This window comes from Lissotriton helveticus, chromosome 6, assembly GCF_964261635.1.
Source record: "Lissotriton helveticus chromosome 6, aLisHel1.1, whole genome shotgun sequence".
In the NCBI taxonomy this organism is placed as follows: domain Eukaryota; kingdom Metazoa; phylum Chordata; class Amphibia; order Caudata; family Salamandridae; genus Lissotriton; species Lissotriton helveticus.
The window spans coordinates 2058200237-2058214217 of record NC_136067.1 but is presented as its reverse complement, the minus strand read 5'-3'; the positions used below and the strand labels follow the sequence as shown (position 1 = coordinate 2058214217).

The window sequence follows — 13981 nt, the reverse complement described above, 5'->3', positions numbered from 1 at the left end:
TGTGAATGACAGCTTTTTGTGGTCACGTGTACATCCACCTGAAAATGAGTATGCTTCAGAGTCTGGACTGATTGGCCAGCCCTTTAGTTTTAAATTTTCTCCTTTTATAATTCCCCTTTCGTTTTTTTGTTTTTACATTAACATTTCGTAAGACAGCACTACAGTTCTCCAAGCAGTGCAAACTGGCCACTTGCTTGCTGTTCATTTCATCTGCTGTGCATCGCACCTCACATGGCCATTTCCTCTAAACCAGGAGCCCAATATGGAGTGCTGCTGTCCATAGTCTATCCCTGTATTACCATTCCAAGATGGCCAGCACCTTGGTTCTAAATGTGGCGGCAGGGCAACTTCAAAACAACGATAGACTATTTACAATACCTCTGCAAAACAGACACCCGCTGAAATGTTTAGTTTCGTTATTGCACGCATATGTGTGCTGTGATTAGACAGCAGCATGTCTTATTATTTCTCCTTGTATTCTTTAATTTATCTTGAATATGTTGTTGAGTTTGGGTGTTTTATTGTGTTTGTGTCCGAGGGTGCATGTAAATTGAGCCAGGGGATACATGAGTGCAAAAACGAATGACAGGGTGCATGCACAATGGCTTAATAAGCGCCTAAACGCATCAGTGACACGAAAAGCACTTCCACTGATAAGCCGTTCCATTTGGCTTTTTCAATGTTTGTTCCAAATGTTTGGTTTTGGAGCTGAAATGGTCTACCCTAGGAGTAGCATAGGTCTGGTGAATGGGTGAATTTGTAAGGTGTACATTCCAGACTCCAGAATTCAGCTACTATCATGTGAAATTCATTAGCTGTGCTGACGTCTTCAAACATGTGCCATGGCTGTAGTTTTTCTGCCTTTCTGAGATTCTTGAATAAAATTGTAGTGTCCTTTGTCCTCATGGTTGATTGCGTGTCTCTAAATATTGTTTGCTAGATTTCTAGATTTTTTACCTCTAGAGACCTCTAACAAACTTTGCAATCTTGATGGGAAGTTATAGAGGTCTTGAGGGGAATGATGCCAGTGGTTGGTAGAACTGCTTAACTGTAATTGCTGGGTTGTTTGATACAGAAGAGCTTTGAAGCATAGATGGTTAATTTTTTCACTTTTATAGTAGAGTTCTCTAGGGGAGTAGTGAATGAACTGAATTTTAATGTGATCTCTCGAGGTAACATATTTCCCAGCAACAGTGATGATGTGAGGCACAAATATAGGCCCATGTGGGTGCCCAAGTGCGTGGGCAGGATTAGAGATCAGTTCCATTTTAGAAAGAAGACATTGGTTGTGGGCAATTCTGATTTGTGAACCCACTAATTGTAGTCTCCAAGAATGCAGAGCTTGGGATGTTATATAGTGATCTCGGAGACAGTCTAGGAAGAGGTCTGCAAATGCAGGACTGTGAGTGATAGAGGTCAGTAGATGAGAAAAAATGAGAATGCAGATTATGGAAAAGAAGAACATTAGACAAACTGAGTAAAATCTTTGAGCAGCATAGTTTACTGTAGATTTTTGTGGAAGAGATTTTGAGGATAACAGACCTCTCCTCTGGTCTTCTTCATCAGTCGAATTTGGTAGTCCTCAAGTATAGCTTCATGTAGGATTGATGATGCATCTTTGCGTAGCCGGGTTCCAATTGATAAAGAGCACGTCAGTGTAAGAGTTATCGATCAGATCATAGATGTTATAGACTATTCATATAAATGCTGTTTCATTTAGGAGCACACAGGAACGTAGGTAAATGTACTAGTGGGTTTTATTAATAGGTAAGCAGGTTCTGTGAAAGAAAGAGAGTTTCAATGGGGTCATTTTGTCTCACACAGGCTGAGTAGTGACATTATAAGATAAAGGGTGGGAAGAAGCAAGCATAGAGAGGGAGGAGCATGAGTTAGAAACACCAGCTTTTGATGGGCATTGGAAGTCATTGGAAATGAGGTGAAAATGCAGGAAGAGGCTAAGGGAAAGAGGATAGGCGTAGAAGGGAAATGGTGGCAGAAAAGAGTGTGGAATTATTACACTTGCTAAGAGGCCATAAAGACTGGTCTCTGGTGTTTGTGGAGGATGAAAAAGAAAATAGAGGGGCCATGTTGGGATTTATAGGCAACAAAAAAAAAGACTGTTAGAAGATTGTGAAGGGAAAGAGAAGGAAGAAGTAGTAGGCGAAGAGGGAGTGTAGTAGTTGGCTTTGTAAGATTCTAGCAGAAACTTTGTAGATTGTTCGACCATGGATGGGAGTAATTAGTATTAACCATGTTGAGACAGTCCTTTCACTCCAGATTTCAAGATCTTTGGTATGTGCTGTTTCCAGTTGTTTTCTTCTTAAGTGCTGTGTTTAGTTCTTTAGCAACTGAAGCTCAGCTTCCTGAACCTCTGGGATACTGTGGTAGTTTTTAGTGAACAAACAACTCTTTGGATGAATGTTAGGAGGAGGCTGAACCTTCTTGGTTTTGGTCCTATATACTGAAATACACTACCCTCTCCTCTGCGACAAACCCATTCCCTGATGTTGTTCAAAAAAAAAAAACTGGAAGTCTACCATTTCTAGCTGTTGGGCTAACTTGTGAAGTCTGCCACTCCATTAAAGGCTGTTCCACCGATTCTCAGTCTGCTCTTGCAGTGTCGTTATAAGATATTGGGGCCTCTGGCTGCTAAAGCGCACACGATGAGGGAAAGATTCAATCAAGTGGTAAGGGAATCACACCAAACACATTCTCTGCATCCGTTGCTCGTGGCTCAGAGGGAGCTGGTGTTGTGGTTACATTCCAGGTGGCCAACGAGGAGCAGAAGCATGGGCTGTGGAGTGCAAGGACCAGTCGAAGGTGGCACTGCTGAAATAAAGCCCAGTGTCAGTAGCGCGTCTCAAGTGACATCAGCAAGCTCTCATCCAGAGGCACAGAACCCGTTTTCAATAAAACTGCAGCTTCCTGGATAACGATGGCCGTTTTCAATGATACCGCAGTTTTGTTGAAAATGAGAGCATGACCCCCATGCTGTACCAGTTTCATAGACAATTGTCCAGCTCCCCAACAACAATACAGTTTTGTTAGAAACAGACTCATGCCTATGTTCTGCACCTGAGAGAGTTTAATGGTTAAGCCTTATACATCTTTACCTGCCAATTGTAAGGGTGGTAGACATTTTCAGGGCTCTGTTACAAGGATGGACGAGTGGCATACTCCTACAGACCTGTCCAGGTGTAATTGTTTGTGTTTTCATGTACGTTGCCAGACTGTTCATGTTTGCTTGCCTGAGGTTGTGTGTACCTGTGTATTCTGCCTGTGTGGTGCATGTGTGCTTGCAGTGTTGCCTTTCTGTGCATGCACTACAGGAAATTCTCTGTTCCCTCCTTTTGTCAGCAGTAGGGAATCTAAACCTGTATCTGCCATCTTTGCCATGAGATGTTTATGGACACATTATTACCATGGTTGGCTGTCTTGTCATAGGCTGATTTTCCAGTGCCTGGATGAGTGTCAAGGAAGTATTGTAGCATTTTGCAAAGTGAAATTGTAATAAGCCATCAGTAAACTAGTATCTATGCGTAGTCCATTGCATTTCACTCCCTTGTAAGTTTGAAATTTACTTCATGTGTATCAGGGTGCTCAGAATTATACTTTGACTGCAGGTGATGAATGTTGATGCCAGCTCAATGCTTGCCTGACTTGTTGCAAGATTTTTCACTGGCCTCCTTTGCCCCCGCCTATAGAGGCACTCAGTTAGTACTCATTTTCGATTGTTTGATGAGATGTACCTGAGATTAGAATGTAAGTCACCCGATTTCCTGTTTTACCCATGGATACTGCTTTGAGCATTCCACTCTTCACTGAGCTGTCTTTTCACTTACCTTTACAGAGGGCAAATCGTCGAAGAAGAGGCGACTTCCCAAATCGCAAGATGAGGAACATGAAACTCCAGATGGTGACATTGAACCTCCAGGTTATCCTTTGCTTACCAGACTACACTGATAACTAGCAACATTTTGCACAGTGAAGGGGAAGCATGAGAGAAGACTGCAAAGGGGAAGTCACTCGGGGTGGCTGGGTACTGCTCTTTCGGTGATTTTATACTGTTGAATCTTTTGTGATGTGGTAAAAGGGAATGTCCGAGCTCAGACATGACTACTGGTTAAAAAAGCACGGTTTATGTGTGTATGTCCTAAAGGTCTTCTAGGGTAGCCCTTCCTGTGTAATCTGACCTGAGTTCTGAGACTTTATTCACTTGAGTACAAACTGTTTCAAGAATGTTTTGTTTACCTCTTTAATAGTCAATTAAAATACTATTCATAGGCCCTTCACAGATGTAGTGCTCTTCTGAGTCTCTCTGCACTGCATGTATGTGATAGTAGAGAGTTGTCCGTGACTTCTACTGTAGCTCACTTATTTAAGATCCAAGTGCCTTACGTGGTAAGAGGTTTTTGAAAGCGCTTAGGAAAGGATTCTTAATGATTCTTCGCTATATATGCTACTTCTTATGTGAAGAACTCCTGTGCCTTTATGCAGGGTGGCATTTACAGGGCTGTTGTAAACACCTGGTTGTCTGTAGATTTTGAGTGGTTTGTTCATATGATATTCGTTTTTTCCACACACTTCATGTCCAACAACTCGCTCCTCATGTGTTGCTTCTAGGAAACCCCTTAGTTGATAGGTCAGCCAATGGCACACTGTTATGCATTATTGATGCATGCGGTACACTTGTACATATATTTTGGCATGGAGATGTGTTGGTAAGCAGTCTTTCGCAATGTTGTCTCCTTGAATCGTTTCAAAGACTTTACAGTATTTAGAAGTATCCAAATTTTACTTTATAAGTAGTGGTTATGCCTACGATTGGCCTCCTATTTTAAGATGTATGAAGCAAAGTTAGAATGTGAATGACAAATTGCAGAGAAGAAACAAGGCCATTGATGTTGAATTGTGCTCTGTGAAGCCAGAACTTATTTGTGTATGCATTTACTGCTCTGGGTTCTGAAGAGACCTTGCCTGCAGTAAAATCACTCTTACTGATATAGGTAACCGATGCTAAAACAGCCAACGGTAGCTCTAGAATTTACTTGTAGGTTGTGGAAGTATGACATACAAGGAATACCACTTATGTATTCCCGGGGTTATATTTGCATGTCAGTTGGTTCCTGCATTTTAGGCCTTGTAAGCGAGGGGTGTACTAGCTTGTTGTCTATCAGTAGGAATTGAAACGTTAGTACATGTTTACATGTGTGAGTGTCTGTTTAAAGCAGTATTCTGATGGTGCTGAGGATTTTGAGGTGTTGTTCTAAGGTAATATTTTTTCATATGTGGTCCTGGGATAGCAAAATATTCCCCCTTTTGGGTGAATCTCCAGGTTCTAGGAACTAAGGGCTAGATGTACAAAGGTTTTTTGAAGTTGCAAACGATTCCGTTAGCAGAATTGGGCCGTTTACAACCTCAAAAAGCGTATTTAAATGTGCAAAAGGCAAAATGTGATTCCGTTTTTTTTTTCTGAATTGTAATTTGCATTAGCGATTTGGTATGTGGAAGAGGCATGTTTAGGGCGTCCCTACCCAATGCCCGGTGGAACTACTTGATAGCTATAGAGGAGATGGGCTGTGGACTACTCCTTCGGCCGCCACCTACCCAGCCGGATATTGGGCAGACTTTACTTCGTCTCTCCATCGTACTCTCCCTCCGACTCCTTTACTCCACCAACTTTCTCCTTTACGCTCCATTTATCCTTCCCCTTTGCCCTCTAATTGTTTTCTCATTGAGATCTAGCCGCTTGACTGATGCCCGATGGAGCTACCTGATAGCTATAAAGGAGATGGGCTGTGGACTTCCCCCTTGGCTGTCACCTACCCAGCCGGACTTTGAACAGACTCTCCTTCGTCTCCCTATTCATCCTAGCTTCATCCTTTCTCCCTCCTATACCTTTACCCCCTTTACTCTTCTAAGCTCCATTTATTCCGTCTTCCAACGCTCTTGAAATGTTTTCCTGTAACTGATGTAACTTGTAACGGATGTCATTTTGTGGATCCTTATGTAAAGCGCTCTGATACCTCTGGGTCTAGCCAGCGCTATATAAAACTCAAATAAATAAAATAACATAAAATTAATGTTTTGCAACCGATTTCCAGTCGCCAAACATGCATTATTTTACCACCAATTGAAAAGTGGTGGTAGCTCATTCAGAAATGGGAAGGGATCCCAATTTTTCTTTGAAACACATTCCGTTTTCCATTAAGGGAAGGCTGCATTTCAAAGAAAAAAGATAGCTTCATTTAAAAACAATCACAGAAATGGTGACCAATGGGTTTTAGGGCAAAATACCTCATTAATATGCATGAGGTATGTTGATTTGCCACCCACTAGGAAGAGCTAATTTAGAATTCATACATTAGGAATGGTGAGAGGAGTTGGCCTAACGACTAGGGCGCTGGACCTCGGACCTGGGGATCTGGGTTCGAGTCTCGGTAACGACGCCAAAACCTCCTGTGATTCTGGGCAAATCACTTAATCTCCCCGTGCCTAAAAATGAATGTGTGTCAGTCCTCATGAAACGTAACTGGTGCTATGTAAAGCGCTCTGATACCTGATTCGGTTCGGGTCTAGTTCGCGCTATATAAAACTCTGCAAAATAAAAAAAAAATAAAAAAAAAAGATTTCCTAATTGCGATTCTGAGATAATCTGGCCCTCTGAATCGTGCTACCTTGAAAATATTGTAAACCTTGTGGTGTGTGAGGCAGGTGTTTTTATTTATTTATTTATTTATTTATTTATTTATTTGAATTTATAATGCGCAACAGCTACCCGCAGTGGGTTTCCCGGCGCAAGGGAAAGACTGAAGAAGAAAAGGACAACGCAACAGTACCATAAAACAAAAGCAGCAACTTATATATTTATTGAAAAAACATAGTTTTCAATTTTTTCCGGAAACAAAATAGGTTGGTTTCCGATTTCAAGGCAATTGGAAGCGCGTTCCAATATTTAGGACCTAGATGGAAAAAGGCTCGACCCCCCCATCCTTGCCAGTCTGAATCTTGGAACAACAAAGTCGCAATTTGCTGAAGATCTTAGTGTGCGACTGGGCTGGTAAAGTTGAACAAGACTCTGCAAGTATTTTGGGGCCGTGCCCTGTTTGATTTTAAAAAGATAGCACATGGCTTTAAATTTTATACGACTAAAGACCCTAAGCCAGTGTAAGTCTCGGAGAGCCTGGGAGGCCGATGATTTCCTCGGGATGTTAAAAAAGTGCAAGTATGGTCAGCTGTGGTATTTCCTTTACTAGTGGTTGTTTTTGAGGTACTTGTCCCTAGGGGCACATGGAATCCTCTCAAAATTGTCCTGTTTTCGCTATTTTCTCGCTGCTATGATTGCTGCAGTCTTCTGCCTCATTTTAAAGTATTGTCGTGCATGCCTTCGTATTTGATGTAGCAGTAGTAAAGCCTGGCTTCTATTATGCTCCAGGCAGTAGTTTCAGTTGTGTAAGAGTAATTCATTTGTCTTTTGGTTCGAGGCAGTATTTGTTATGTGAAATTTGTCTTCAGAAAGATTGCATGTTTTATTCAATGTCTTCAACGTTCAATAGTTTTCCAAGCTACATCTGATTTTTACGACTTGCTGGGCACATTTGGTGAGGTATTGAATAATTAAAGCTGGGGCTTAAAATTGCCAGTTTATAATACTCTAACCCATTCTCTCATTATTCCCAGAAAAGAAGCCGAACTCTCAAACTAAAGGCCGCAATGCACACAAAGAGCCACCATCATACACAGCAGGTAGGAGGTAAATCCAGCTCTTCACACTAAATGAACTTAGCCCAGCTCTGGTTTTGCAGTTCGTTTGGTTGGATGCCAGTTAGGAGCCAAGAGACCCAGCTGGTGTTAGCGGTGCATGCGACAGGCTTTGGCTTCTGCAGTTACATTGCTTATGAACAGTGCACATGCGCATTAGTCAATATAATTTTTTTTCTTCTTCTTTTTTTTGCAGTTTTATATAGCGCGAACTAGACCCGAACTGAATCAGGTATCAGAGCGCTTTACATAGCACCAGTTACGTTACATGAGGACACACTTTCATTTTAGGCACGGGGAGATTAAGTGATTTGCTCAGAATCACAGGAGGTTTTTGGCGTCGTTACCGAGACTCGAACCCAGATCCCCAGGTGCGAGGTCGAGCGCCCTAGCCCTTAGGCCAACCCCTCTCCATCAATAGATGTATGTTTAAAAATAACCTTTGCCTACAGCTAAATCATAGTTGTAAAACACAGGAAGTGGGCGTGCACTTGTATATGGACAGTCAGATGAGATAATCTAACCTTTCTGAGAATAACTTTTAAAATGAGATCCGATATGTCTCATACAGGCAGACACAAGACTTTGGTACAAGGATTCTTCAAGTGTGATTTAACTCCTCCTTTTCACGCAACGTATTTCTGTCTTTTTGTCTGCTGTCCGGATGTATGTCTGTCACAGAAACAGTAAATATAGGGCTGTGTGGATTATGCTATCTGGGTCTTTTTATGATGCCATTCCCGGTTGTTTTTCTGGGTTATGAAATTCAGGGTGTAAAAGAAAAGGTGTGCTGCTGTGCAGTAGCACAATCCTTCTTTTTCACCTTGATGTGGTCCCGAAATGCTCCTTGTGGTCTCCTCCAGGTAGGGCTCAATTCGCCTTTTTGAAGCTCTTGGAAGTAAAGTGATAACCAAGAAGTATTGCTGTGCACTAAGTGGAAATTCTTGGTAAGCAATCAATAATGACCTATCACTGGTAAGTTGAATATTGAAAGATGTCTTAAAGTACATGTTATATTAACAAATAAGTCTTGATTATGCTTCTTCTCAATTATGATTCATGGTCTGCCTTCACAGCTTTTGGGAAGGCATTGGATCATTTTTCAGGCTGCCAGATATTAAGACATTCTTAGAGAGCATAATACGGGATTTCAGTAAAATTTTTTATTAGATTATAAAATATAATCATAAAAGTTCGTGCATATATTTGAAAGTACAATGTTACGACCATCAGTAATTACATCTTAAAATTCAGTATAAAATACTTTGTAACTGCTTCACTGGGGCCGGAATTCCCCTGCGGTGCTGAGGAATTTGACGTGTGCGTGGTTCGGACGGCCCCCGGGCATCCTCCGCACACGCTCACCATGACGTCAGACGGCGGTGGGCCATCCGACGCAGGAAAGAGGTTAAAAAAAAGTGTTAGAGAGAAGCACACAGTCAAATATAATTCAAATTGTCATAAGAAATTGAGTGCAACCTCCTGTAAGTCCCTATTATATGATACTAAGGTACCCAGGGCATAGGTACACCGGGGGTCTCCCATGGGCTGGAGCATGTATTAAGCCACTCATGAGAGACCACTCAAACTGTGACTACAGGCCTGCCATTGCGGCCTGTGTAAGCTGGTGCTAGTACCTTTTACAACAGATATAAGTTTTCTTATATCTGTGGTCACTACAAGTCATCCCTAGGGCAGGCCTTTCAATCCTGAATCCAAGGTACCTGGTTATATGTGTGAGGGTGCCCCTGCCATGAGCAAGACATCCCCTACAAACCCTGATGTCGATTCTCCAGGCTTTGTAAGTGCGGGCAGCCATTTTGATACAGATAGTGTCTTTGTTTCATTATGCAATGGCTAACTATATAGTGGCTGTGCCAAACCTGGGCATGTTTGATATCAGACATGTTGGAATCATACCCCAATTCGGCTACCGGTGTTGGATGTATGAGTCCATGCACTGGGAGGGGGGTGCTTCTCCGGGAAGCCCCCAATACTCCCGGTAAAAGCCTTCTAGGGTCTGTCAGCAAACTAGTGCTGCTGCTGACCCTAGACACAATTCTGCCCTCCTGCTGCTGAGCTGAGCTGCTCGAGTCCTCTTGCGACTCCTGTGTCTTCGGCCTGTGGTTCCTCTCGAGAGTCGTCTCCTGTTTCATTGGGTTTGCTCGGGACCTGCTCTGACTCTCCTGCACTTGGTGAGTCCCTTGGACCTTTCTGTTGCTCCTTCACTGTTTTCCACGTCTGTTGTTGCTGCCAAAGCTTGTTGGTGCTCACGCCTGACATTGACACCCTTGTTCTTGACTTACGATGTGGGACAGCTTGTGAACGGCTCCTGGCTTTCTCAGCATTGCCTGGTCCTCACAGCTGCAGCGACAAGGTCATTATCATCACTCTTGCACCTTCCGTTATCGGTGGGCATGCCTCCTGGTCACCTCCGAGTGACCTAGACTCTGCCCCCTCTCCTTGCATGTTCTTCTATTCGTGAATCCACCCTTGGATTCCACCAGACTCCTGCACAGTCTTTGCCAGCAGCATCTTTACTAAAGTCCTCCATTGTGGTCTAGGGCAGATTCCAATGTCACTTCACACCTATGCACCCGGCTTTCCTGGTGTAGGTATCCTGGTTCTGTGGTATCCATGGGTGGGGTGACTCCCCAACTTTGTCTTCCACTGGGTTTCTTCAGGGTCCATTGGGAAGGGTCCTTCTTCTCTAAAACGTCAACCGCGACTTTTCCATTGACTTCTATTGACTATGTGGCTGTGTTTCCACCCATCCTGGGTAGTTCCGTGTGTCCCCAGGTCTTCTGAGTCTTGTGGCCAAATTTCTGACTTTGGTCACAGTTCGCATTCCACTTTCTTAGTAAATGGTTTGGTCTTCCCCTGGAGAACACTGTCTATTGTGCTTACTTACCCGCTTACAATTGAAGTATTGTGTGTATTTCTGTTGATATCTCTGGGTAGGAAATATACCAATGTGTTAGTGAGGGTTGTTTAATAAATAGACATATATTTAAACCTACACTGTGTGTTTTTTTTTTGTTTAACCTACACTAAATGATTAGATCTGGTAACACAAGCTGCTTAACACTCCTGGACAAAGCCTAGAAGCTGCTCTCCACAGCTACCACTTAGAGAGCTTTCCAAGGTTGTCTAAGACCAGTCAAACCACTATAAGGGTTGCTTGGATTAGTGCAATGCGCTTCACTTAAATACGTGTGCACCTTATACTAAGCCAGCCTCTTACACTCAGACAAAAGATATTGTGACATTATTGAAACATACACAGTGGCACATAGAAGAAAAAAAGGAGTGTTGAAGATTAGTTGTTATTATTGTTCTACCCGATAGTCTCTTGTTAGGCGGTCTTGATCAGTCTTTGAGAAAAAAGGCAGAGTTGTGCACTTCCCATCAGCAAGCCTACCCCAGGAATAAAGGTGCTCTGGGCACCTGTGCCACACCCAGTCCAGATTTCCTTAAGTGAAGAGCAAAAGATAAACCAGTCTAAGATGCTTGAACCTCATCAGCTGAAACATATTACTTGCATGTTGTTTTCTGTAACTTAATTTTTTTTAAAAAGTGTTCTCTTGTTGCATGATCCTTCCATAGCGTTTAATCCCACGTGCCAGTTAAATGAAACAAAACTTAATGTGACATTTCTTTCTCTTCAGAACCATTGCACATTTCATTCAATATATTCAACTTTTGAATACGTCACCAAGCAGTAGCTTGTTCTTTTCTTCCGGCCTCTTTATTACTTTTTTCAGCTGGAGGCAATATGTGGGCAGGAAATGTGAAAGTTTAGAATCTGAGCTTAGAATTGCCATTTTCATACACTATAACCCGTTCTCTTATTATCCCCAGAAAAAAAGCAAAACTCAAAACCTAAAGGCCGAATGGCGCGGAAAGACCCTCCATCATACCCAGCAGGTAGGAGGTAAATCCGGCTCTTCACAGTAAATTAAATTAGCACTGCTCTGGCTTCATAAACTTGGAGGCCCACCCTATGTGGATCCCACTATCCAGGCCAGATCAGAGATGCATGTAGAACAATTGTTTAATAGTGCTTCTATCTCAAAACTGATCCCACAAAATTCTACCTGCTGCCCTGTAAAGAGTACCTATCAGTATTCGTGTCCTAAAGTGTAGGGAGGGAGGTGGTGAGGGAGGCAGGGAGAGAGAGAGAGAGATGTATGTGTCACATGAGATCTGGTATAAATCATGTCTAAAGATGCCATTGACACCTGCAGGGTATTATGTAGCTCTGGTTATTATTATTAATTCACATTTGATAGATTGCATGGCTACCCTTAGGCATCCCAGCACTGGTTACAACTCAGAGAGGTCTCATGACAAGACCTGCCCATTGCAGCACTCAAGGTGAATAAAAGATCACCTTCAATTAGTTGAACATTTTCTGAGCAGTCAATAAAAGATGGATCTATATGAAGCATTTGAATCTTTAAGAGTGTGACCACCCATCCTATGCCCTAGTCAAGATTTGAACGGCAGCTTTATGGAAACCAGTTTATGACTTAAGCAAATACTTTGGAACCGACTGAAGAGTGAACTCCAACATGCTTCATTTGATGCTCAGACCCTTTATGTGAGATTTCACTTCTGTTGTTCTATTTTTCTTTGGCCCCGCTTGACATTCTGTTCTGACTAGTTTATCACAGTTCAACAGTTACTAGTCATAATAATTCGACAGTGCAGGTGTCTTCTCCAGTCTTTACCTATGTTCATCATCTTAGAATAAGAGTAACACCATTGTACAGTGACTTTTAAGAAAGTAATCAAAACGGCTCTAGGCTTCAAGCCTTTTGTGAGCTTTTGGTGGTCAAGAGACTTAAGAGGAATTCCTATCACTAATGATAGCTAAGCACCACTGAACTCTTGCAAAGTGCTTTTGAGAGTCTGAGCTGATAGTCGTGTATAATTCAGGCAACCACGTACATGTAGAAGATGCTCTTGATCACTCTAGATATGGGTATGGAATCAGGTTTCAACATCAGACAGCATCTTAATTATCCTGTTACTTTAGTTGCATTTTTCATTTTGGAACAAAAACATCCTTTGACTATCAGCCTTTGTGCGTCCTTACCTGCTAGTTTAACGAAAACTGCAAATGACCGATCTGACGAAAGATATGACTGTTCTATACATCCAGAGTCTGCACCTTTTGAACCTTGATTACTTTCAAACCTTAGGTAGCACAGAAGAACGGTGGTATCTGGAGATTCTGGACCGGGGCAAAATAAATTGTCCCACGTGCCGTGGAGTTACTAGGAAGACTGTGGAGGGCTTGAAGAAGCACATGTCCACCTGCAGGGAGGTAAGGAAGCTAAGCATTGCAGGCGAGCGTCTTACACAAAGGGCGCAAATGCTGATTACGGTTATCCTGTGACTATAGAGGCTCAAATGATGGCACGGTTCGAAGTCCCCCAAACCGTCACCACGGATTTGCGAGTAGCATACTTGCAATAAATATGATTTTTAGAAGTAGAGTTGTCAGGTGGCACATTTTCTCCCTTTTGCGCCACTGTGATTTGTTTTTAGGAACTTGCACAGGAATAGTGATTTCTGCACTGTTGGTCTTAAGTCTTGCATGCATGTTCATTTCAGGGGTGTCGGCAGCTGTAAATTGCATATTTTCATCTCTGGTGGGAAACAGTCTTTACAACACAATTTATACAGTGCCGTGCCTTTACCACACATTCATTACCACGCATATTTTTACCATGTATAGGCCTTTACCACACATGATTTTACCACGTATTTAAGGTAAGTATGTAATACTTACCTTGGTTAGAATAATAATGCGTTGTTCTGGCATAAAAGCATATGTGTGCTAAAACAATGCAAGATAAACAATGCGTAGCAAAGGCCTGCAATGTTTTTTACCTGCGTTGTTCTGTCATACAGTCGTATCTGGTATTCTTGACAGAAGGGCAGAGTGCCTTCCCTCTAGCAAGGGACTTGGACATTTTCAGATCTACATTAACAAAATGCATGTGCCGTCCTACATGCAGAAGCTACACATGCAGTTCACTAAACAAAGCAAATGGTGCATTTATAATTATATTCGGCCGGTAATCCTGGTCACAACATCTTACGATTTAAAGTCTATTTAATGGGGTGCTCAAAACAGCCTGCAAATCCTGTAAGTACTTGAAAGATCTGATAAACGGTAATAGCGTAAACTGTATACCATAGAGGTGTT

General features: G+C 42.3%; 1 protein-coding gene across 5 annotated transcripts in view; it reads left to right on the top strand.

Annotated features, from left to right (window-relative positions):
* ZNF512 (zinc finger protein 512) overlaps positions 1–13981 on the top strand; it is a 123928-nt gene that overhangs the window by 27735 nt on the left and 82212 nt on the right. The window contains exons 4-7 of one of the 5 annotated variants that reach the window (XM_078650120.1): positions 3851–3934; positions 7681–7746; positions 11623–11688; positions 12969–13093. In XM_078650120.1, the coding sequence (XP_078506246.1) occupies positions 3851–3934; positions 7681–7746; positions 11623–11688; positions 12969–13093 (341 nt within the window). Of the gene's footprint in view, positions 1–3850; positions 3935–7680; positions 7754–11622; positions 11696–12968; positions 13094–13981 lie in introns of all 5 variants that reach the window. The other 4 variants (XM_078650124.1, XM_078650122.1, XM_078650121.1 and 1 more) reach the window with 4 other exon arrangements.